We start from the raw sequence: 25,960 nt of genomic DNA, 5'->3' as shown, positions 1-25,960 counted from the left end.
GCATAACAAGCCCATCCCAAGATCCTTACTAACATGCCAACTACCAGACCATTCTTTTATTATCTGCCATTTGGCTTCCAGCCACAGCAATATACTGAGGTAACACTTTCAGCTTTATTCCAGTTTCACAGCCCAGATGGCAGTGGTACATTTTGATTCTGCTTGGGCTAGGAATGTTATCCTTTTACATTTCCCAAATGAGAGAAACTCTTGCTGTGGAAAATAAGGAGCAGGTCATTTAAGCAAGCCAAACGACTTACAGAAGACTTACTGAAAAAGAAAAGTGGTCAAAACCTATTCAAGTCAGCAGTTCGTGGTACACTGGAGAATTAGCACCATGAAAATGCTGCCATCTGATTTGTAACCTACTAAGCATGCAACTTAAAAGCAGACTTACTCCAGTATGCCAGATTGAAACAAATTAGGCAGTTCTCCTTCTGCGTACAGACGTGTTTAACAAAGGAAAAACAGTGGTGCAACAATCAGTCATTCAGCACAAAAACCCAGCATGACAGAGACTGAATAAGCAAGACTCTTAAACACTACAAATTGCCACTAACAACAATTACTATTTAATGTTGTGCACACTGAAGAAAAGCACAATGGCATTAACATTTTTAGGGAAAAATTATTTATGCTGTACTACCACTCAGAATGACACAGCCTCTCCTGTTGGGCTATCTAAATTTATAGCAAAATGTGACAAGGTTGACAAACAGCGGGGTTGAGAGGGGTAGAGAGATATCAGGGAAGAGTAATAAGGTATAACTATAAGCTCTGATTAATGATCATGAAATGTTTCAATAGCTACACAAACAGATGAATGGCAGCCACTGGCTACCGTACTCCTTCCCTTGGACTTCACAATTTCTTCTAGAAACCTCAAAGAAGCAAGCAGTGAAGAAGGAAAAAATACAATAGGCTTTACAAATCTGATGGGGATGCTGTCCTGTAAAGCACAAGCAGCAGCAAGTTCTAAAAACATGTTGCTATCTGGCAAGGTAAATAAATCAGAAGGTAACTAATCAGGACCAGCAAGCGAGGAAAGAAAAAGCATGAAAAGAAATGGGAAGTGAAGTGGTAGGATGAAATGGGTGAAATGATGCCTCAGTCTGTCTCTTGCCTCTCTGGCTCACTGCTGCTGGGGACAGGTGCAAGGGGACAAGACAGAGTCTGGGTTCTTCAGCAGTATGGCATAATAAACTGAACACAAGAATGTCCAGATTCCTTCCTGGAAGGAATCCCGTTACCTCACTAGTCCTCTTTCTGAGTCAGTAGTAACTACAAAGCTTTGTTCTTGAAGATGATATTAAAGAACTGCACTTTATTCATGAATCAATGAGGAGACCTCTAATGAGTCCCCTGCATTTCCAGCTCCCATTTCCCTCCAGGGCCCAAAAGCAGACCTTGTTCCCTTTCACTTCCACAGGCCAAGCTGGTGACTCCATATGAAGTAGTGGGAAACAACAGTATCTCCAGCTCCCTGACTTCTCTGTTTAACCTCATTCACCTCCAGTTCCTCTTCCCCCATCATCTGTGTGACCCCAGAGTCTCTTCATAGGAGATGCTCCTCAAACCCTGTCTGGTAAACAACTGTGCATCCGAAACAACAGAGGTTCAGAGTATTCTATAGGTGGGTGACATGATGGGAATGAGAGGCCACAAAACTATCCCTTGGCAGCTGGATTTTCAGGCAGCAGTGGCAGGAAAATAGAGAAGAGCATGTTATCCTGGCTGAATTTCAACTACAGTAACTCAACAAGAAACACATGAAACAAAATTTCTGATGGTGCAGAATTTGAGGCTGAAAAGCAAGAATTTATCTTGGTAACATCTAGTCCTCACCAGAACAGAATCCCAGCTCTGTTCCTGCTCCCTGCTTTTCTAGGGAGGGAAAGCTTCTGTACTATAATCTCACTTTGTGTAGCTGCTCCCCATCTAACTAAATTTCATCCTTATGAGAAGCTGTGATGATTTGGTATGAAAAATATAAATAAAAGATTAATTTACTTGCAAATGGGCAATGACATCAAGTAATTAGCAGTAATTTAGAGTTGAAAATCCAAATCCAAACCCACTTTTGCTTATGAAGCAGACTGAGGTCCTCAGCTACAATATATTAAGGTTTTGCACTGATTTATTAACAACAAATTTGACATTGTAATTGAGACAGAGAATAAAATATAAGGAACATCTGAAGAAAATTATTATAATTTCTATGCTTCATTCCTTTACCTAGATTAATTACACCTGAATGCTTAAAAATCCAAGCAGGAGTAGTTCTTCTCTCCTTTGTTTACAGCACAGTAAAGAATATTCAACCCAGAAGGGTTTTTGAAGAAGTCTGTTCTTATCTCTGGCAAGCCTGTTACTGAATGAAGTAGATAACATTCCCACACTACTCTATGCATCTTTATGCTGGCAGAGCATTCTCAATTGTCACCGTCAAACACACACGCACACAGAAGATTAACGCATTTGATCCTCTTTTTAATTTACTAAGGACTTACAATCAATAAAGCAACTTTGCCACTGCTGAATCAATCTGCTTCATGACAGCTTTGTTCCACAGGAGCTATTTCCAATTGCTATTTTTGTTTTTACCTATTTTCTTTGTTCTCTTAGATGGCAGAGTCAATAAAGATCAAATTTCCAGCTAGCTCATGGTGCATCATCCAAGGATTACAATCAAAAAATAAAAACAGTGGGTGCTATATAATTTTACCATTTTTCCTTCTACTATGGAAAAAGTGTGTCTCTGAATATAGCAAAAAAAAAAAAAAAAAACCAACAAACAAACAAACAAAAAAAAAACCTTAAAAGAAACAAACGGCTAATATCTACTTGTGGTTTTAAGTAACTTATGATGCCAAGTTATTTAAGAGAGAGCGTTCATGACAAGGGAGCACATGAAGCAGTAAACAGCTTTGAAGGATGGCTAAACATCAAAGCAAAGAGACACCCACATTGTGAACGTTGTTCCTGTGGCATAAAATATGGCAAAGTGCAAAAATCAGAAAATAACCCAAGATATAAAGTATCTTTTCCTTAACACCTCAGGGTGCACAAGTCTGCAGCACCTGTCAGTGCAGTGGTACGGTACTTGATGAAAGAATAGGAGGATGAAGGTGAATGACTGGTCTATCAAACAAGTAAAGATTCAAAGGCAAAACAGAAATAATGCAACAGAACTATAAGGACAATGTCAATAGGAAATTCACAGCTACAGTGAGGATTGACAATTATTTTTCTAAGCTTTGTCTCTGTTACAATCGGTATTTGATGCTAATAGACTATCTTAGACGAAACATACTCTCAAGCTAAAAAAAGTACAATGTGGAATGCTCCTCAAGTCTCTGACATTATTTACTGAATTTTCAGAGAGCAAAGACAGATTATCAGCCTACATAACAGTTTCCCACAAGTAAAACAAATGGAAAAGGATGTCTACTTCAAAGACAGCTGAGAGGTTTAAAGCCCACACGTGGAGCTTGAACAACACAGTGAGGCTCTACACAAAGGCAAGAGCCTGCTGGTTCACATAGGACCAAGGCAACCAACTGGTAACATACATCACCTTTCACTGCAAAAACCATGCTAAATTCCAAAATTTGGGATTCAGAAAATGCTGAATTTTAAAAGGAAAAAATTAATTTTATATTAGGATTATCTTTCCTGAAAAAAACACATCATAGCAAATTTACCTTATGTAATATATGCAGATATTTACATTGTGTATCATGTTCTCTGGCCATACTTCAGAAACAAGTGCAGCATTGAGAATCGTGACGATGAACTATTTCAGTACTGCCTTTCTCAAAAATCTCTCACCACATGTGCAGGCCTCCCCCATACCAGATCTACACCAAAGCATACCATCCATCTCTTGCTAAGTCTGTTTATCCATTTAGGCACTATGGTGATGTTACTCAGATGCTTAATATACTCACTAGGCTTTCTTTCTTCAAAAACTGCATTCAATTTTCCATCCATGAAACATGTTACTATCTTCCTGAATTCTCTGTGTCATTTTAAGTATCTATGCATTTCTTCTTCTTAATCAAAGTCTAGCATATGAGTGTTTAAAAAGTATTTCAAAATATGGACAGCACTTCATTCTTTTATATCTGAGGTCTCACCTTGTTATAATTTTCTTGATAAAACCCCAGAGTTGAATGCATCCACTGAACAGCACACCAGTATCTCTCCTAGTTATTCTGTATGCCATTGACTCCATGATACAAATTCCTTTATGGTCTGGCCCCTGTCTAAAAGATTCAGGTAGTGCATAAGAAGAGAAAAACTACTGCAATTTTCAAGCTAACCACAGCTGGATGGAGGAGCTTCTAATCCTCTGCAAACCTTGTCCCAGCTACCTGGAATATGCACCATTCTCCTTCTGTACACAGGGATCCATGTCTGGAGGTTCACCAACTCCAAGTTATTAGAAATTATCAGTCACCTTGCTAAGCTAGATGCCAGCTCCTTGTGATGTCCAGCCAGGTGGCTGCTCTGCCCACCCTTGGCAGAGTTTGGGATGCTGGTGGTACTTCTGGCACCATCTCACCAACTTCTGATTGCTGCTGTTCCCACTCCAAGATCATTCACAGCTGCTACAAATGTTTGTGCTTCACTCATGTGTCTTCTCAAGCTGACTCCTTGTTTCAAAACCCTTTAAATATGTCAGTTCCTACCACCTCTAAAAGTATCAAGTTTCTTTTGTATGTCAGCACATTACAGGTTGTCTTTGCATCATCCCAAATCATCACCTGTGTTAAAACTCAATGTTGAATATTAGACTTGTATAGAAGAGGTTTTCAATCCCTACAGTAAAAGGTAATAGTTGCATTACCATTGCTTCTCTCTCTCTCCTCCACCCCCCAATAGGTATAGATCTCTCATTTCCGGAAAATGCTATCTAACCAAAGCATAAAACCTTGATATCCTGTTATAAATCCAGTGACAAAGACTCTGTCAAGTTCTCAGCAAGAAGCAAATTATTCATTCTAACATTTCATCTTCATCCTTTAATAAATTGTCTCCTTAGCTCTTAGCTTAAACTCTTTTAGTACACAGAAAGCAACAGGCTAATGCTGTTAGTCTTCATTTAATTTCTTTTACTGACTTAGCCTCCTCTGTAGTATTTTCCATTCTTTCAGCTATGCATCTTTCCTCACATCCATGGGTGCTACTACACTGACATACAGGAAACTGCACCCAACTATACCAGGGCAGAATGCGCCAGAAACGCACAAAATCCTTCATCCTCCTTTCCAAAGACAAGGAAATTACTAAGGTTTTGCATCACTTGCTTTCTAATGGAGTATAGTTCAATGGAAGAGCACAGGAGGACTCCTATACACCCTGACCCTGATGGCCTCCAGAGGGCCCAATTTGTTAAGATGTAAAGCCCGGGCATCCTAAGAAAGCAGTTCTGTGTCCTCAGACTTGCACTTAATGTATTACTGCTGAAAGCAAATAATCCTTACTCACATGTCTAATACTGTGCCAAATGTCCATCAAGAAACCACGGAACAAGTCCTTACAACACAGACACAGCTGTTGTGTAATAAGCACAAATTTATATGCAAGTATGATATTTAGAGGATCCTAAATGTGGTAACACATGTCTATGTGATGCTGTGGCGTATCTGTGGTGTATCTGTAATTCTTCCACACATTTAGAAAAGTTCTCAAGAGATTTTCAGTATCTATGTAGAAAGGGAAACACTTCAGTATTCAAAAAGCACATCTCACCTTTCTAAACCACTGATTGTTTACTAATATCTGTGGAAATACACGCAATTCTCACATTACTGAGGTTGCAAATACACATAAGCAGGACTCCCTTCAACTGTAATTTTACTATCTGTACATTTATCATCCTGTCATCAACCATTACAGGCTTTAATTGAAAGTTTTCTACAGCAGAAGCAGTGTAAGGACCAGTGAATAAAGCCTCCATGCAATATAAACAATAATTGATACAGCAAAAGCCAGTATTTGGCTAGGTAATATTGCCAAACATGAAATAAAACAGGTAAGTGTAATTTGCAGGGAAGAGGACCTGAAATATTTGCATTTGAAGTGTAGTCTCATACCAAGTACTAGTGTGGCACAGACCCACCAGCTGTTGTAAAATAGCCCAAGTCCTTGCAGGTTCAGTGTATTTCAAGGCATAAGTAAAACATGTTGCATGTTCATTAGCTTATACTGTGGAAAACCATCTTCTCTCTATACAAACATTGGGATTCTCCTCTGCAGGTCTCAGCTTTCTGCTTGCAGTGCTGTAGTACAGAAATTCAGGCTAATTTTAAGTCTAGGGTGGAAATAGGCAAATCAGTTTAAGATGAAGATCTACAATCTATTAGGGAACTGAAACTTTTGAAATGAAACAAGTGATGTCTACTCAGCATGAGCTGAATTACCCCATAGGCTGGACTGATTTAGCCCCACTGATTACAGAGGAGCTCAGGCATGCAGTACACACCTACTGGTAAACACTAACATTTCAGTCTCTTAATCCTGGACTAAATACCATTGACAAGTTATTTAATAAGACACCCAAGTATGGGGATTCAGCAGATGCTTCAACATCTGTTTAAAACAGTTCTGCTTTAATTAAAACCTCTTCCTGCACTATTATCATCACTAAAATCTTGGCCCCTACATACTGAGAAAGTAGTATGGAAACAGTGTGGTGCTGAATACCTATAATTCAAAGGGATGAAATGATGAATTTATGCACTCACTGTTTGAAACAAAGGTCTGCTAGTCCTTCTCATACCTGCATCTAACCACTGTCCCAGAGATCATTACAATGAAAGAGAACTGCCAGGATACAAGACGTGCAAACAGTGCCCTCCCAAACTAACTCTTGTATCATATCTCATAAAGGCTGACAAGACATGGTTTTTAATTTATTGCTATAGAAACTACCATATGGCCTGTTTCTTAATCCTCTACATCTTCACTGTAAAAGGGAAATCTACTGAGGAACAAAGATCTGGCATGAATTTAAAGAAATTGCTTACATACATTAGGAAACCTCATTCCTTAGTAGTCAAAAGCATATAACTCTCAACATCCCCCCCCAAAAGAAAACCAAAAAAATCCAAACAAAACCCAAAAACTAATGAAAGCCAATAAAAGCCATCTTCTTAGTTAATGATGTTTCCTGTGGCCATAAAGTGTAATTCGAAACACTGCATGACCCAAATGACACAAAGACACTTCTTTAAAATCATTTGAAGAAAACTTTTTTATCAATTACTCAATTACTATGTTTCACACCATAGAGGTCCCACACATCTGACATATACATGTTATTTCAAAGCAAGGAAAACAACCAAAAAGGGAAAACACATTCTGAAATTTGGATAGGCAGTATTCCAACACTGCTGATTTTCATCATAAACAATGTCATCTCTTTCTTCTGTCATTCCCTCCATCTGCTTCATTAGCACAATGACTGTCTTCTCATAATGCAGCCAAAGTTACACAAAAGGGCTGTAACCAAGGCCTCCACATCTGGCCCTGAACTTACAACTGACTGTGCTAACACACATGGCAGAAATACAAGCAGTAAGAGGAAGGGCAGGAGTAACAAGAACACCTCCCAAGGGACTCTGAAGTATCCAGTTTTCTGCTTTCTGCTGCACCATCAGTCTTGGCTTCCTCCAACCACTCCTCCGCTGCCCCAGCAGAAAACAGACCAGGGTTTTCCCTGCACTGGCCCTGGGCAGCACCAACAGGCTGCCTGCCTACTTGCTTCTCTGCCAAGGGCACAACTCTCCTCCCATCGACAGAATCCTTCTGCCAAGTGTATCAGCATCACACGCCTGACAGCTCCAGCACACTTTAACTGCTCAAAACTGCTAGCTCCTCAGCAAAAGTTCAACTCCACTGCAACAAGAGCTCTATGGAGAAACTCCTCCCAAAACATAGCTGGTAAGAAAAACAGAAACATTAAAGCGTGCAAAATACTCAGATTTGTAGAGTATAAACATATTTATAAATATATATATATATATATTTATATATGTATTTATAAATTTATTCTCAGATAGTATAAATGCAGACAGACTTGTAACTCCACGTGCCACACATACTGCTATTACAAAGTCCTGTCCAAAGCCAAGAGAGACAATACACCACAGCAGGAGCTTAACAAGTTAAGCTTGTTTCTTTGCTTATAAGCTACTTGTGATTATTATTATTATTATTGACTGACTAGCATTTCTACATGAAATTTGCCAGAGTCTTAAAATAGGCTCCTTTGACAATAGAGATGACATCAATGGCTAATGAAATTAGATTTCCTTATTGAATTCCAAAACTGAAGTACAGTTGAAATGTAACAACTAAAGATAAGTTTTTAATGTTCCAGCTTAGCCTGTTTGCTTTTAATTGGTAGCAGACACCAGGATTCCATTTCATGCAGCAAGTACTGACCTTCTAAAAATAACATGTAGAATTAAAGTAACTTCCACTGATTAACATCTTGACAAAATAAAAAAATCCTTTAAAAAAAAAGAAATTGGTAAGTACTAGAAAACAACACACAGGTTTCTACTAAAAAAAATGAACTATATTTTAAGAATGCCAACTCAAATCCTGACTCAAAAACATTTTCAGCTGTAAAAATACCAATTAAGATGGAAATTCAAATGGTCTGTTAGTTTTCACAGAATCATAGAATGGCTTGGTTTGGAAGTGACCTTCAAGAGTACCTAGGTCTAAACCCCCTGCCTGGGACAGGGACACATTCCACTACACCAGCTCAAAGTCCTATCCAGCATGGCCTTGAATCCTTCCATGGCTTCAACCCTTCTCATGGGGCATTCACAACTTTCAGTGTCTCACCACCCTCATGGTAAAGAATTGCTCCCTACTATCTAAATTAAATCTACCTTCTTTCAATATCAAACCATTACTCCACATTTTGTCACTATACTCCCTGGTAAGAAATACCTGTCTAACTTTTCTGGAGGCCCCTTTTAAGTTCTGGAAAACTCCCCAGAGTCCTCTCTTCTTTAGGCTGAGCAATCCCAACTTTCTCATCCTGTCTTCACAGCAGAAGCTGAAGTTCTCTTACCAATTTCAGGATCCTCTTCCAGACTCTCTCTAAAAGGTCCTTGTCCTGCTTATGTTGGCAGTCCCAGAGCTGGATGAAGCACTACAGGAAGGGTCTCGTGAGAGCAGAGTTGAGGGGGAGAATCCCCTCCCTCAGCCTGTTGACCACATTGCTTTTGATGGTCTCCTATCTGATGCTTGTTTTCTTTTATTACAATAACTGTATTTTTTTCTCTGGAATAAATAGAAACTTCATATTTAAATAGTTAATTCATCTCACTACCACGGAAGAATGGTTCATGTATCATAGTGAAGGATACATGGGAGACATGAAATACAAAGGAGAGAAAAAAAAAGTTTTAATTTAAAATGAGTGGTCCTGTATACCACAATATAATGTTTTTTCCAAGACTGTTACCTATCTACATTTTTCCTACCACATGAAAACCAATTAGAAATATGTAGCAAAAGCTATGGAATAGCAAGACTTTTTATAGAGCACAATTACTTCCACTGAAAAATTCAGTATCTGTATTTGTGTGTCACGGTAGCGCCTTAACAGCCAGACGTCTGAGAATTGAAAATGAAATGGTGCTGCCTCAGCATACAAAATAAGCACACTACAGAAACAGCAAATAGCCTGGAGACAACAGGTTCTGTTAAAACAGAATCAAGTTGGTAAAGGAATGAAGTGGAAGTTTTCCTTCATTATTTAGCAGTTATGACCCCAATCAGAAAATCATAAGCCCTAATGCAGACTGCAAACATTTTAGAAAGTATTTCAGTCACAGTGTGAGTTTTCTCAAATCACACAAAAATAACTGGAACCGCATGACATTCTTTATAGCATCTCTATGTATTTTTCTATGTGATATTGAGTGGATTTCATTTTCAAATTCTTCCTAATTGCAGTTTCTTTTATGTCTCCACATTCGCTTTGGATACACTGCCCAGAGGAGCTCAGGAGACAAAGAGAACATTCTTCCCACAACCCTTTCTGAACACTAAACAGCTCAAACAAAACACAGGATGCTAAAAAGAAAAACCAACTGACTGTGAAGAAAGCAAACTGGTAAGAACTGCAGCTCTACCTTCCCCCTCAGTAGCCAAAATAATGGACCATGAACAGGAAACAAAATCACTGCAGAGAACGGAGTAAGGCAACTTCCCACTCTAGCAGACTCAGGAGAAATAGCTCAGCAAGTCACAGCACATTCTGCAGATCAGAGATCCCACAGCAATCAAACCACAGGGTGCCTTCCTTCCTCAACATTGAAGTAGGAGCTACTAGGCTTTGCATAGTGGGGAACAGCTTTATGGAAAGCCATGGGGGATGATAAGTTTCTTCCTTTTGCGGAGAGGAAGGCAGGCTGGTATAAATCCAACAGAAGGCAGACAGGAGACCAATCTTTGCAGATCTATTTACCTGATATTGGCCCACTGGTAGTAAGTGCCCAGCCTCAGACAAAGAGGCAGCTGGAAGTTGTAATGTCTCACCACTATGAAAGGGGAGCAAAAAAGCACATTTTTACATACAAAACTTTGAAATATGGCTCTGTCATAGCTTAGCTTTAATTTTGTCCTTCCCAAGTAGCTGAGAAGATATCAGAGAAAGCTCCTAGAGAAATAATGCTATCAAATCATTGTTCTGGGGGCAATTCTGACTGAAAGCTCTTCTTGTACCATCTCAACACAAATTGAAATTGATTAGCAGATTCTACAGTACTTGGGAAAAAAATGCTTGTCTGCATTAATTGCACAGTGGGTGCCTTGCTCTTGTTACCTTTGGCAAAAACAGGAGTTAGGCTATCCACAACCAAGGAGGGTTTTTTTACTGCAGCACAGGTTCCCTCCAAACAGTTTACATGAAAGCTGGGCTTTCAGGACCCTTCCAAAGGTTAAAATAACCCATCAGGTGGAAACATCAGCAGGATGTGTTGGTATCTGTGAACAGAATCCTGGATGCAAATGGGGAAGAGACATCCAGCACAGAAAAAAACCCCTCAGAATAGAATGTTTCAACGTTCCCAAAAGAGGCAGTTAGACTGCTGTAAGTGCTCCCATGAAGAGGCTGCATGCTTTGTTGCTTATCTCAGATGGCATATTTCAATATTCAATTACATTAAAAGGAAGTTCTCCCTTGATTTTGGTGGTTCCTGTATCTCATCCAAGCTCAGTGACAGTCCATCATGATATGACAACTGCAAGTTGCTATTCTTTTGGAACCAATAAATTCCATGACTGTAAGACATGTTTCTTGAGTTGCACCTGTCTTGCAGATTGCAAAAGCCCATCAGCTTTAGGAATCCTACCCAATCTGAAAACACATCTAAGTCAGCATTAGGTTGTAGTGATTAAAATTAGAGACAATTTGATTCTGCCAATGCAATCTCTTTTTAAGTAGTGACGACTATTACTACTATTTCCCCCACTACCATCATCCTGCCAGCACAGATAGAGAAAAAAACCTTTGGTATAGCCACTACCATAGTAATTCTTTAAATAGATAAGATGGTTTCTGCCTTCCCTTACAAGAAAATTAAAGCAATAATTGTAAACAGCAAATTAAACAGAATTAGCAACTAACCAAGATAAGCAGAGTAAGAGCTGGACCACACAGCAATATCCAGTGCCTGCCTATCTTATTAAAGCTCATGCAAGACATGAAACAGCTGCTGTCAAAGGCTGGGTACAGTCTAGACTTTCTAAAGGCTTCTCATAAAATCTCTCAGCTATTACAGAAACAGCTGCTGCTACACCAGCTACAGGTTTCTGTTTGTTAGCCAAAACAGACTGGAAACAGATCAACAGATAAGAAGCAAAAGTGCCAGAAAAAGGGTCAATCATCAGACTGAGAGATGAACAGAAGCAGCATACCTCATTCCATCAGTTCTAGAATGACCATACCCAAAGGTCTGGTGAAGCTTTTCTTTGAAACATTGCTCTTCTTTCAAGGCTTAAGAGAATCACAGGGTTTTTTTACAGATCAAAGCATTTAAGATCCACAGGCTAAGAGATGATGAACATGTTCAGATGAACAGAAGCTAGGCAGAGGTCAAGGATGATCTATACATGCCCTCTCCCTCTTTAACCTTGAGCCACAAATCTGGCTGACATTCCTAAAGCTTTCCTTCCTCAGACATTGGGTCAGGGCCTGGACAGAGCATCGGAGAGCAGTTCTCAGTGTTTGTACCAGCCTTTTGCCAAGGGATAGGAAGCAGAGTAAGGCAAGGAAAAGCAGAGCTAAGGAGAAGAGAATGACCAGTCTGGGGCTGCATCTTGGGAAAATGAGACAGAGCAGCATAAATCAGGATATTGTGCCAGCAGAACAGCCCTTTTGAGCAAACTATGACTGTGCTTTGCTCTCTGGCAGGGCACAGTGGGTGTGTCAGGGCAGTCTTGGACACAGCAGGGCAGAGATGATGAGGAGGGACTGCAGGGTGTGGGTAACTTTAGACTGGGAGTAAGATCTGCAGCCAGGAAGGGAAAATTCTTCTATGGGCTGCAGACGTTCATAGCACTACTTAGCTCAGAACAGAAATGCTACCTCTGTATTTCTAAAGTTTTAATGAATCAAGGCTTACACAGCAGCATTTAAAATGACAAATTAGGAAAAGTGGAGAAACAGAAATCTCAATATTGATCAAGATCCTGCTGCAAACCTGTGAAGAGAAATTTGACACAGGCTTTAAAATTAGGATTCTTTTGAGACAGCTGCAAACTTGGCCAGGCTTCTAAGATGAAATACTGTAAAACTGTAAATCTTTAGAGACACCAAATGGAGGCACTGAAAATAACACCTAACTGAAATAAAACCAAAATTCTCAACAGAAAAGACTGATCCCTGTTTTGCAGTACTTTGTTCAAATTCATGGACACAGAACATGATTTGCCATTAAGCTGAATAAAAGATTACTCACCTAAATTTAACACATTGCCTTGTCTTTCCTAGTATGACAATTTCTGAATAAAAGGAAGTTGCATTCAATAACAGAGCATTGAAATTGATATTCATTTATATTTTCAGTGTATTGGCTCCTACAAAGACAGGGTGAATGTGGTGATCTATAAAATGCAATTACAAGCCCACAGGACATTCTAGAAGTCTCATTTTATTCTGCAATTTCCCAGGAGATGGCAAAGAAATGGGTTACAAGCAGGAATGATTAGCCTGAGACCCCCAGTCTTCCTGAAGTATTATAGGACAAGACAAATCACCTCTCACTGCTTTGCCCTCTAACTATTCAGTAGTTTTCATAAGCTAGGCAGAAGTGCAAAGCAATAATGAGATTTTCCTCCTTCAAAACAAGTTTAATCCATCTTGTAAACTCCTCAAAACACGATGGATTGCACCAATCAGGGCAACCACTTGGTGACTCTGTGCCTCTTCATAAAGCTGTTTCATGAGACTAAGATAGGAAAGAGGATCTCACACCTACATTTCCACCTCATTTCACACAGGTATAAGAACCTGGATTGCTGTAGATTATCTGATGGAAGACAAATGCAGTGTTGTGAGGAATCATGCCTTTATTTCACAAAATTATTTGTGAATAATTTAAAATATTTAAAATGAACATACATGCCAATAACTATTCATTTTTCAACATAAATCAGACTTGCAGAAACAAACTTACAATGATTCCTCTAACAAAACAGTACAGAGTGCTTTGTTACTGGATAAACTCATTCCCCACTGAGGAAAAGACTGATGCTCAGTAAGGTGAGTTAGGTTGCAAGGTACCACTAAAAATGGCAGTGGCAGGAAGTGCAGTTGGAGGCACATCACTAGTGGGCTGCCCTTGGGATTGATGCTGGGGCTAGCACTGTTTAACAACTTCATTAATGACCCGGATGATTGGGCAGAGCACACATTCAGCACATTTGCAGATAAACTAAAACTAGGAGAAGTGGCTGATACCAGATGGTTGTGCCACCATTCAGAAGGATCTGGACCGGCTGGACAACTGCTGCCAAAAGGAAGCAATGAAGTTCCACAAACAGAAGTGCAAAGTCCTGCACCTGGTCGGGAATAATCCCATGCATCCCTACACACTGGCAGCTGCTGAGCTAGAAAGCAGCTTTGCCATAAATGACCTTGAGGTCCTGGTGACAAGAAGCTGAACGTGAGCCAGAAATGTAGTCTTGGAGAAAAAAGGCCAACAGTGTCCTGGGTTACATTAGGAAGAGCGCTCAGCTGGTAAAGGGAGGTGATCCTTCCTTACTTATCAGCCCTGGTGAGGGGGTATCTCTTGTACTCTGTCCAGTACTGGTACGGGACTGGGCTTCCCACTACAAGAATGCCATGGACTTATTGGAGCATATCCAGGACAGGGCCATCAAGATTATTAAGGAATATCTTTACATAAGGGAATGCTCAGAGAGTTGAGACTGATCAGCCTGGACAAGGGATGGCTCAGGGTCAGGTAAGATGGCTCTTATTAATGTGTATAAATAACTGATGGGAAGGAATGAAGAAGAAGGAGCCAGATTCTTCCTGACAATGTCCATCAACAGGACAAGACACAACGGGCACAATTTAAACCCCACGCCATTCCATCAGAACACAAAGAATCAGTTTGGATTTTTACTGTGACAGAGGTCCAACACTGGAAAAAATTGCCTACAGGGGTTCTGGAGTCTCCATCTGCAAACATATTCAAAACACAACCAGACACAGCTTCGCACAACCTACTTGTGCTGACCCTACTTGAGCAAGAGCTTGGGCTACATGACCTTAAGAGATTCCCTCCAACCTGAACAGTTCTGTGGGCCTGTGAAGATGATATAAGAAGTTTGAGAATCCGTGATGATAATTAAGTGACTAGGCTAGAAGGGCATTTGTTTTTAGTCCTCTTTTCTGCCAGACTTCTTTTTCATAAGCCAAAGCATTTATTGTAGTTATTAATTATCCCAATCTGCCTAACTCAGATCCTGGAGGGACAAGCATATAAGCAATTGAAAGAAATGCTCTTTCCATTACTCAGTATAATGAGGCATTCCGCTTCCTTTTTTTCCTCCCAAGTGTCTGCCAATTTCCAAACTAGAATACAAAACCAGCTGGGTTGCAAGGTTATTTCTTTATGGAACTTTTTATGTAAATGTGTGCATTTACTGTTGAGGAGAACAAAGAAAGGAGAAGACACATGGCTTGATGCATGTTTTCCACCACATTGCAGCCTAATGTATTCAGGTAGGAAAAAAAGTCATCCTACAGAGAGAAAAATAAAGAGAAGATGAGAAAGATACCAAAGGCTGACACTGTATGTGTAAGTACAAATATTTATTAACAGAATGTGTAAATTTTGTCTGTTGTAAGATTTAATGGGAATAGAGAAGGGGGCTCCACTCCTAAAATATTACTGCAACTGATATTTCATTTTAAAATCAGATGAAGAGCTAAGTGCACAAAACCACAAAGAAATCATAAATAATGGTAAAAGTACTAGAAAGAAAAGCCACAAAAAATATAGCATTTCATGGGCCACTGGCTTGTTTTACTACATCTGTGCTTTGATTGCCTGCACCTGAAAAGTGTATTTATGGCCCATTAGGAAAAGGCATTGAAATTTGTAACATGCCTAACAGGCTGTCATCCAGCACCTACACCTGAAATATCCAGAAATGGTCCAAGTCTGGCTGTTGTGCCTTGTTGAAATGCACACATTCCAACCTTTTACAACTTCAAAACACTCCCAGCAGTCCACTTCCCAGAAAGGTTTGTATTTTACACAATTAAAATCACTGGGCTTTTGGCCATCTTTGAGACCATCACAAAGGTATGCTGTAATACAAAAACCTGGATGCCAAGATTTAAAAATCCTTGATATCACTGACAAATTGTCCAGTGACAACTTTGTATTGCAGTTCCTCATTTAATTAGCATATCACACCATCTTTCATACTTAATATCAAGTTTGGACGAATGTGGACAGACACCATGGAAATCAATGCAAAAATGGAATTTCTCAGTAAAGCATCAGACCAGATGCAAACATTAAGTTTACCTCAGCTCCCAAACTGAGAGAGATTATTTCATCTTCAAAAGCAGAATGTGTATCAGTATGAGGAGGAATTCCTGTTTAAAAAAAAAAAACGAAACAACAAAAAAGTCAATATAATAATAGCAACAACAACAGTAATAGAGTGCTATCTCCACTAGAAAGCTCTATTTCTATGGATGTCCATATGGAAAACTGGGATACATACGGTCAAACAAACAAAACTTATCATAAAAAAGGGAATTGCCTTCTGTAAGGATTCAGGGCAATTGCCTTATTTACACACCCAGATTAGATGGACTCAATTAACCTAAGCGTCTTGTATAATCAGCAGAAATACCTAGAACATAGTTCAGGTTATTCCAAGGCCTCACTCACTCCTGGATGACTCCAAATTCTCTCCCTGCTGCAGAGAGCAGCTCAAGCACTTTGCTCTCCTTGTAGGCAGTTTAGCCCTTAACACCAACAGTTATAGTATGGTTATAGTACAGTTATGGTACATATGACAATTTTGGGCTTTAGTTCATCCATAATCATACATTTCTTCCTCACTCCCTTCACAGAGAAGCAATCTCAAATCCCTCTGTTTCCTAAGCAAATGACAGCATTAAGGGCTTCAGCTTTAGCATTAGGACCTACTACCTCTGAGGCAGGCACTGTTAAGATCAAGTCCTGCCTCTGCTTTGCACTTCCTAACTAAGTGACACACATCACTGCTAGGCTAACCCCAGGATAATACATCTGTTAGTGCATGTATGAGTACACAGATATAACTGAGAATTGCCAAAAGGACAGTCATTTCTTAGGGTTTGTTTAGATTTCTCTTTCACATCTGCTAATTGGAAAGAAACTGCCAATCCCTGCAGCTTGTGTCACACATTTTAACACCAAGTGCTAGAACAGCAGTGTGCAGCATGTCACAGCAAGATCTCACCACATGGTGGGGAACAGCAGTCAGCAGTGGAGCAAGGGGGAACAGCAGACAGCTCAGAAGAACTGCAACTGCACCTTCCTCTGATCCACTGCAGGCCAAGAAAGACAGAATCATTCCTATATTGTCCAAACTGAAACAGTTAAAAATTCTACCCAAGTTCATTTTGGGTTTTTGGGCATTTGGGTAGAGAATTCCTGAGCTGAAAACAAATTTTTCTAAAGTGTCAGTCAGCTCTATAAAGCACCCTTATTATACACCAGATTTTGCATCTAAATGTAAATATTCTGAATTCCATTAGTTTCAGTGAAAACAATACAAGTGCTTTATGAGACCAACATTTAATCTGACAGAAAATCAGTGAGACTTGAAAACCAAGGACAGGTAGATACCTGTTTGTTATGGCTCATAACTTTGCCTTGGTACAAAGCACTGAGGCTCTGCCTTAAGAGGCACACTGAAGTCTGTGCAATGCACTGTGCAGCAGGAGAACACTGACAGCTCTCTACACTGTCACTGATAATTCAACCCAGACCACACTGACCTGTCCACCTCATTTAATGTATCTTATGTGTGGCCCCTCCTGCTTAGATACTCATAGCTATAACTCATTTTCTAAAATTTCAAAGATCATTTCCAGTGAAAAAATGGCTCAGAACCAAGATGCAGGCAGGATTAATCTGATTGCACTCTGTGCTCAATCGTATCATAACAATTTGCACTTAAGAAAGGGTATTTTGCTTTGGGCTTGGGTTTTTGTTTAATTCTTAAAAAAAGTCTGCTTCCATTCTTGATAGAAATCTACAAATCTAACTAATCTCCTCAGATACCCCAGCCAGTAGTACACAACTAGATCAATTTAACAGATTGCCAGATAAACAAACAAATAGCATCAGCTTTTCAGACCCTTGTTCAGCAGACACCATAATAGCTGTCAGACATTAATTCTGAGAGTAAAGCCATTGTTCTTTCTTCCTGAGGACAAATGAGATGCTCACCCTGGAAAGCAAGCCAGATACTTAACTTTCATGACTAAGCTTAGCAAAAAGTGCAGCATGTGATTTATCCCCTAGAGGTGTGATTAGCAGCTTATTTTTCTTCAGAAGCCTCTAGTTTGGGAAAAATTACAAAAACACAGTAATTCCTTATTTCTAAGATAAGGGAACACTGCTTGCATCATACTTAAGACTCCCTATATCACATGCACCAACATTATATCATATGTACTAACAGCAAGAGCCATTTCCTGGAGACTCTATGCACATTGCAGGAAGCAATACAAGTTTGGAGTAGGAAAAATGCACTTAACTAGAAGACCAAGTATGACTACTTATTCCTGTATCTTTTTATAGTTAGTTTTCAAATCATGGCCTTGGACTCAAACACCATTATTTTCCATAATAGTGGCATCAAAAACTGCACTTCTGAACCTAAGTTCCCATGTGCAGAAACCAATATTAAGACTTTAGTTTTGATTCAAAGCATATCTGGTCACAGAGGAAATACACCAAGCAGGTGTAAAAATCCTGTAGGTTAAATCCTGTCCTTACACCATTCCACAGTTAGATGCTCCACTCTCCTGCTTTTTAGTGAAGTTGTACTGGCTTGGCTGGGATGTAGTTTATTTGTTCCACAATGTAGTTTATTTGTTGCCTGTATGGTGCTATGCTTTGGATTTGTGGTGAAAACTGTGGATTACACATGGATGTTTTACCTCGTTCTGAGCAGTGCTTACACAGCATCAAGGTCTTTTATGGTTCTCATGTTTCCTTGCCAGCAAGTCAGCTGGGGGTGCAGAAGAAGCTGAGGGGGCTGGGACAACTGACCAAAAGAATATTTCATATAATCAGTAACAACACTAAGGGTCAAGTTTACAAGGGATGTCATTACTCAGGGACGGACTGGCTGACCACTGATTGGCCAGTAGCCAAGGATTTTTTTTTTTTTAATCACTTGTCTTCTTTTGTGTGGTTTTTTGTTTGTTTTGGTTTTTTGTTTGGTTTTTTTTTTTTTTTTTTTAACTTATTTAACTGTCTTGATGTCAACTCATGAGTATCCTCACTTTCATCTTCCAATTCTCTCCTCTACCTCAGTGAGGGGAGTGAGCAAGCAGCTGCATGGTGCTTAGTTACCTACCATGGTAAACCACTATATAAAATAAAGAGCTCAAAATTTTGGAGGGACAAATAAACTTACCTTGTCCAGGTTCATACTGATTCACAGTCAGTTGATCAGGCTTATGTTTGATATATCCCTGCTTTAAGCACTTCTCCAAGAATGGGCTGCAAATTTCAGGAAGACCTAGTTATAGAAACAGAACTGTAAACTAGACAGGACAGCTTTTTACAATAAATATAATCAGGAAAATAGCTATAACTAGCTTCATATACATGCAAGTCCATCTTTAATGATGATTACTCTGCATCTGCTGCTAAAACACATATCAGAAATTTTTAAGATCTCAAAATTAAAAAGGCCATTCTCCCAAGGCCTCTGCATGCAAAAGCAGATTACTTCTTACAAATGCAAACTGTAGTACCTCTACACATAAATAAAACCACATCAAATCAGAGGCAAAATTTGCACCAATTACAATAAAAAGTTGCAGTCAAGAAGCAAAATTACTATGCAGAGAGTCAGTTGTGCAGAGAGCTCTCTAAAAAATTATTCCCTGGAATAAATGCTACTGAATTAAATTAAATATCACCAAAAAAATCTACTGAAATTAAGCTGGTCTTGAAACAGGAATGGAAGGTATAGTCCTCCACTGAAGCTTTGGTTTGCTATTTTACCTGAGGATTTGATTGAAAAATTCTGCTGAAGGTAGCATCAACAAACATGTTACTACTCTCCCTTCCATGAATCTACTGATTTTTATTCTTGTTTTCTCCCAAGAAGTGTTTATGCTTTTCTCACACATAAAATAGTCTGTGAGACTAGAAAGCAATTCACATATCAATCTTCTTACCATGATATAGCTTCACAGTTAAAATCTTAATATAACCAGACTCCTTCTGTTGCATGCTACATCCACCTCAGCACACATGCATCACCTTAAGCACCTTCAAGTTCTACAGGAATTTAACTCTCCCATTTTACTATTTTTAAATCTATGTTTATGAGATGACTCACTTGCTTTGCTCTGACTCACAGCTTTCAACTCCAAATATGAGTTATTGAAACCTTTACAAAATTGCTTTCAGAGCAAAGGAAATTTTATTTGAGTGCACCCAGCAAGCTTCAAGCTGGTTAAGATAAATATATACAGCAATATACGTCACATCCCCCAAATAAATTAATATGCAATTTGAAACACGTAATTGTTTTATGGAAGAAAAAGCTAAAAAGGAATGACAATTGCAATCCCAAAAGCCTTCTTTGACCAGACCTCAACAAAAAGCAGCAATCTCTGGCTCCAAGTGACTGGACAACAAGCTTAAAGCACTAACAATAATTTGGACTGAATCTCAAAATTCAAAAGCACTTTCATGTGTGCTTAAAATACAGCAAAGGCGCTGCTTTAACCAGACTCTCACAGCCATAACTCAGCGAGGCTTAAAGGCTTTACATAATGGTTCAAACATCAGTGTAAAATAAGCACAGTTTAACAGGGAAGTTCTCACCTCCAGGTAATGGTTTGTCTTTATCAACATTATTGTTATCATAGCGAAACTCATATCCAAAATGCTTTACTCTCCTATGCTTTAAAGTCTTCTGGGCTGTAAAAACACGTAAGTTAAAAGTAAGATTAGACTACATAAGACTACATGAAACATTGCTGGCAATTTATTGTGTTTCTCTATTCCATCCTACCTGTTAAGCCTAAACATTCTTTAATTAGCAGTTAAAACGGTGTATGTAACCCTCGTTCTTCATGCACACACTTCTGCTTATTATCTTTTGCAATTCATCAAGCATCACATTCACTGCTGTTTTGAGTCAAAGGGATGATGGGTTTGTACATGCAAGAAGCAGGGAATATCAATTTTTTTGACCCAAGCTTAATGCATCTTTTTCTTGCCCTGCTCTCTGAATTTACACCTGATGAACACCCTACTTTAATCACCAAGTTACACATTAGTAAGGTCAACATAACCCTTTGCATGGAACTAATTGACACAGGAACTCTGAAGTGATTTCCAAGAATTTGTTTACTGAAGGATTTAACTCCACAAGTGAGAGTATAAAAACCTCCAGAATGTGTGCCTCACTAAGTTATTTTTTTACATAAAAGAAGACATGGCTCTTCAGTTGGACATCAAATTACAAACAGTCTTGTGCCAAGCACATAAAAAATACTTTAATTGTCTTTGGATGCAGGTTTGTTATTCAAGTTAATCCATTCTAGAATATCAATTCAGATCACTTGCCCCAAAGAGCTGATCATTTGCAGTCTAAGATCCAAATTCTAATATGCTAAGAACAAACACAGAATCATTTCTGACAATACATTTAGCAAGATGTAAACTTCCTGTAACCTGAAACTGCAGGAAAAAAACAGCCTAAAAGTATAGAATGTCTGGATTCCTATAGCTGTACCCACCATTCTGAGTATCTTCATCTCCTTTCCAATCAATACTTTCCAACATCTTCCTTTCTTCCTCTGGAGAAATAATCTTTTCAATCACCATTAAGCCTGGAGGCAAGCTTGTAGGAACAGCATTTTGCAAGGAAACTGAGGTATATGAAAAAAAGAGAATTTTGTCACTCTCTAGAGAAAATAAAACCTATGCTCCCTATGGGGATATAATTACTTTGTATGAGAATATAGTACAGCTGTAGAAATGTTTAATGATACAATCGAGTCCTCATTGTGGTCTTATTTGGAGAATGAATGATCCCTTTTTATCATGATAAAACAGGGTAAGGTCTGAGTTTTGCATCATTCAAGCACCTTCGAAAAATTTTACTGCATAAGACAAATAAGACTTTACACTATTCAAACACAAACCCCCTTATGGTTTTCCTGTAAAAATTATGGTAAACAGAATTTACTAGTCACTTCAAGGTTCTACCTAAATTTAATTTTAATTTTGTAGAATATTAGTGATTTACCATATCAGCAGTTTGCTTCCATAGACAGAGAGTTCTCTGTAATCAAATATGTACAAATGTGGAGTAAGAATAATACCTTGGTGAGCACGAAACATCACTGATGCTGAGACATTCAGTTTGCTACCCTAAGAACTCAACAAAAGCTCTTTGCTGGCAGAATGCACAAGAAGTATTGGGGAGAAGGGGGAAAAAAAAGACAGAAATTTCATTATACATATTTTTCCTCTGGGAGCTGAGATAGAGATTGCTAGACTAGGGACACACAAGAAATCCACTGAACTGTCCAGAGACCCTCCAGGCTCCTTAATCACACAACCTTCATGTGCAGTATTGAATGGTCAGGAAATTACTCAAATCTTTTTTTCCCTTTTGCTTCCAAGTAATAGAGTTGAAATAAGAGTATCCTAAACTGGAATACAAGGGGCAAAGATTATTTTACATCCTGAATCTCAGATTCTAGCTTTCATTCTCTGTGTCTACAAAAACTAATGTTCTTTTACCTATATTTACAACCCAGGAAGTAAAAGCAAAGGGGAGCAGTATGCAGGAAGCTGGATATATAGGAGAGCAGAAAAACTACCTTTTTCCACAAAATTAATATACAGAACAATGTTTTGGCCACAGTCTTCCAGTGTTACTTCCTTTCCATTAAGGGCATTAAATGCCTTCTTGGCATCTTCTGTTGTCCTGTATTTCACAAATGAATATGGTTTATTTGGTGGCATTAAGAGTGTTTCCATTGCTCCATATTCTTCTAGTATCCTGAGCAACTGCTGTCTACTCATCCCATTACCAAGACCAGCATTGGCAATAACCAGGCTCTAATTGAAAAAGAATTAAAGAACAAAACAAAAGAATTAGTGTTTATTGGTGGTTCATTTAAAACTAACATTTTACGAAGAGAATAGCACTATAAATTAAACCCATGAGCACTCTTTTATGTATTCTGCACAAGATATTTACATTTCCAGGAGCTTGTTATACAAGGCTAAGGCAAGCTTTGCTTGCCCAGCACATAGTCTGGCTAAAAGCCTTGCAGCCTCTATCAGAAACACCTCCCCAGTTAATGCTCACTTTGAAGTGGCATGTGTGCATCAAGTGTACTGCAAGCAAACAGTGACACTGGCACACATAATTTTGGAGGTCTCTGAAACAGCTGGGGAAAGTGTTCAATTATTTCAAATGACAGCATTTCATTTCTCTTAAAAAAAAAAAAAAACCACAGAAAATGAGGTTTAAAACCAAAGTGGAGGGCCATTTAAAAAAATAATTATACACTGAGCAGTGCTGTGATTATGCCTATTGTGAAGACTCTGTTAACATCTGTTCTAAGCTCTGTATCAGGCTCTCCACTATGGATCATGTTTTTCATTGTTTACCTCATTATTAATTACTGCCATTTTCTAGAACATTATTGATGGAGAGACCCATGTGTGTGAAAGACAGGCAGAAGTTCAAAACCCTCCTTTCACCTACTCTACAAAGACCCCACTACACAACTGCTGCAGCACATGCAGCAACTGACGTAATTTAGGGATAGTCAGACTCTTACACAAAGCCTGGAAATATTTTCTATAATCCTGACACAAGTTTACCACTAGCACTATGATTTTGTTTCATGTATCACTTATTCAAATATTCTGTCACCAAAAAGGACCTTGCTGGACCCCAGAATTATCCTTTGGATAGATTAGATGGATAATTTGGTACCTGGGACAGTTTCAAGGGGAACAAGTCCCAAATTACAGACCCATTTCCAAGCAACACTAGAAAAATAGTCTTTGTTCTAAAGAGTTTACAATATAAACAAGATTGCTGAGCCATTGACATCTGTCCATTTGGTGTGAAATCTGAGCAAAAAAATTAGACCACATTTTATTGTTAAAAAGTATAAAGGTCTGACCAATGTTTCCATATTTGAATGGGAAGAATTTGCAGGATCAGGATGAATAAGCATAGAGTAAATTATACTGCTCTACAGCATTTCAAGCCATTTATATTTCTTCATAAATGAGAGAGGGAAATTAGAAACAATAACCTCCTTTTCTGTCTGCAAGCTCCTGTCACTTTTTGCTACATCAGTATCTGATAGGTCATTCTGTGATCTGCTGTAACTACTGTGGCAGAACACTACAAATCAAAAATCTAAGTTGCTAGGTCTCTTTTCTGCAAGGAAGAAGAAAGCTGTCCCCACTTAAACAGCTACAACTCAGCCAACTAGTTCAATTTCCACGGAACCACAGCCTTACTTCGTTTAGAAGAAAAAACAAAATGGAAAGGATTTCCAAGATAGACATGCTTTTAATGGGGAGCTTAGATGAGGTGAATGACACTTGACAGAAAACTATGGAGGATAGAAAAATACAAAAGTTAAAAGCCTGAGGAAAAAAAAAAAAAAAAAAAGAAAAAAAAAAAAGAAAGAAACCACAGAGAAAGAGAAGAAAAGTTTATCTACTTCAATAGCATTTCCAATGTTCGCTCCTCAACGCAAGTAACTACTGTTCCAGGTTAGAAAAAAGCCTTATCCAAAGGCCATCAAAGTCTCTCCAGACACCGAACTGCTGAAGTACAGTTCTACTCTGAAATCAAAGAACCACAGAAACCCCTCAATCTCAGGAAGTGCACTTTTAAGAACTGCATTTTACACAAGACATGTGTGAGAAGAGAACACAGATAAGCAGCATTTTAACAGCACCATCAAAATCACAACTACCACTCACCTGTGTGGCGTGGGGGATGCACTTTATGCCCTCATGTCTCATCAGTGTATGCTGAGCTCTGACCTGCTTCCTCAATACCTTCTTCTTCATTTTCTGGACTTTCAAATGATCTTCACTGGTTTCAGCTTCCATACTGGTGTTCTGGAAAGCAGAAATAACAACACATAGTGAGTGTCCTGCTTGAAAAGGATCTCTCTCAAAAATAAAGCTTTAAAAGTTTGCTATGATGCTTGATTTCATTTTCCCATTTTTCTCTTCCTCTTCACTCCTTTATTCACAGTCACATTATCACTACATCCGTTTGTGGGTTTTAACCTGTCTGCCCCTCCTGTTTTCATACAGTAATTTCAGCTGATTTGCTTCTCTCTATAGTTTCTCTAGAGTAGAACACGAGAAAAAAATTATGTGTGGAACTGCCATGAGATTTGTATTGTCTCAGCTTCTCAGTTATTCTCATGCCTCCCCAAATGCTTGAGCTGGAGATGAAACGTTTGGTTTCTTTTACCTAGTTGCAACCAAGTGTGACATTTGGCCAAACTTGCCTTTCTTGAGGGTAAAAGAATGTGTGCAATACTTAGATGTCCTAGAGCAAGCAACTAGGATGCTCCGCACATCATTTACCACACCTCCCAAACATAATGCAAATCACATTCCTGTTGTGAGAAGGAACAGAAAACTGTGTACATATATATATATATATATATATAAACAAACTACTGAATTTCATGGCAACACAGCATTTACCAACCAGTGAGTACTTAAAGGTCACTGGCATTCTCCAGGTTTTGCTGCATCTTTTGCCACTAACACTATATTGAGATCATACAGTACCTTCCCATATTTCTCTGAGCCTACTTTCTTTTCCTTCCTTTTTCCTACTTCCTTCAAATCCTAGGGAGGAGTCTAGATCTCATGTAAGATCATGAGAAAACTCCCAGACATTGACGCAGCTTGACTTTCTCTCTCTCATCTTTATCTCTCCCTATAACATAACCCCTTACCTGTATTTTAGAGGTATCTTCTCTTCTTTGCCAAAAGTCCTCCTAACAGCATAGCTGGACAATCCAACTGCAGTTGTCTGTCCTATTCATTTTTTTATCATCATCGACCTGACAACAATCTTTCCATCTTCTCTTCCTGTCAAAAAATGGGTTTGTTTCAGTTATTTTTAAAGAAAA

The 25,960-nt window shown here is 38.8% G+C and overlaps 1 protein-coding gene across 2 annotated transcripts in view; it reads right to left on the bottom strand.

The window, feature by feature from the left end:
- Window positions 1-25,960, bottom strand: part of ALKBH8 (alkB homolog 8, tRNA methyltransferase) — a 46,206-nt gene that overhangs the window by 17,027 nt on the left and 3,219 nt on the right. The window contains exons 2-8 of one of the 2 annotated variants that reach the window (XM_083854310.1): window positions 25,784-25,919; window positions 24,783-24,923; window positions 22,643-22,883; window positions 21,551-21,682; window positions 20,631-20,726; window positions 19,204-19,308; window positions 16,083-16,153 (exon numbers count right to left, since the gene is read on the bottom strand). In XM_083854310.1, coding sequence (XP_083710436.1) covers window positions 16,083-16,153; window positions 19,204-19,308; window positions 20,631-20,726; window positions 21,551-21,682; window positions 22,643-22,883; window positions 24,783-24,914 — 777 coding nt within the window. In that variant the 5' untranslated portion in view covers window positions 24,915-24,923; window positions 25,784-25,919. Of the gene's footprint in view, window positions 1-16,082; window positions 16,154-19,203; window positions 19,309-20,630; window positions 20,727-21,550; window positions 21,683-22,642; window positions 22,884-24,782; window positions 24,924-25,783; window positions 25,920-25,960 lie in introns of those variants that run through there. The other variant, XM_083854311.1, reaches the window with a different exon arrangement.

This window comes from Zosterops lateralis (genome assembly GCF_965231275.1).
Source record: "Zosterops lateralis genome assembly, chromosome: 2".
NCBI classification, from domain to species: Eukaryota; Metazoa; Chordata; class Aves; order Passeriformes; family Zosteropidae; genus Zosterops; species Zosterops lateralis.
The sequence above is the reverse complement of the archived record's forward strand: the minus strand, read 5'-3'. Positions and strand labels throughout refer to the sequence as shown.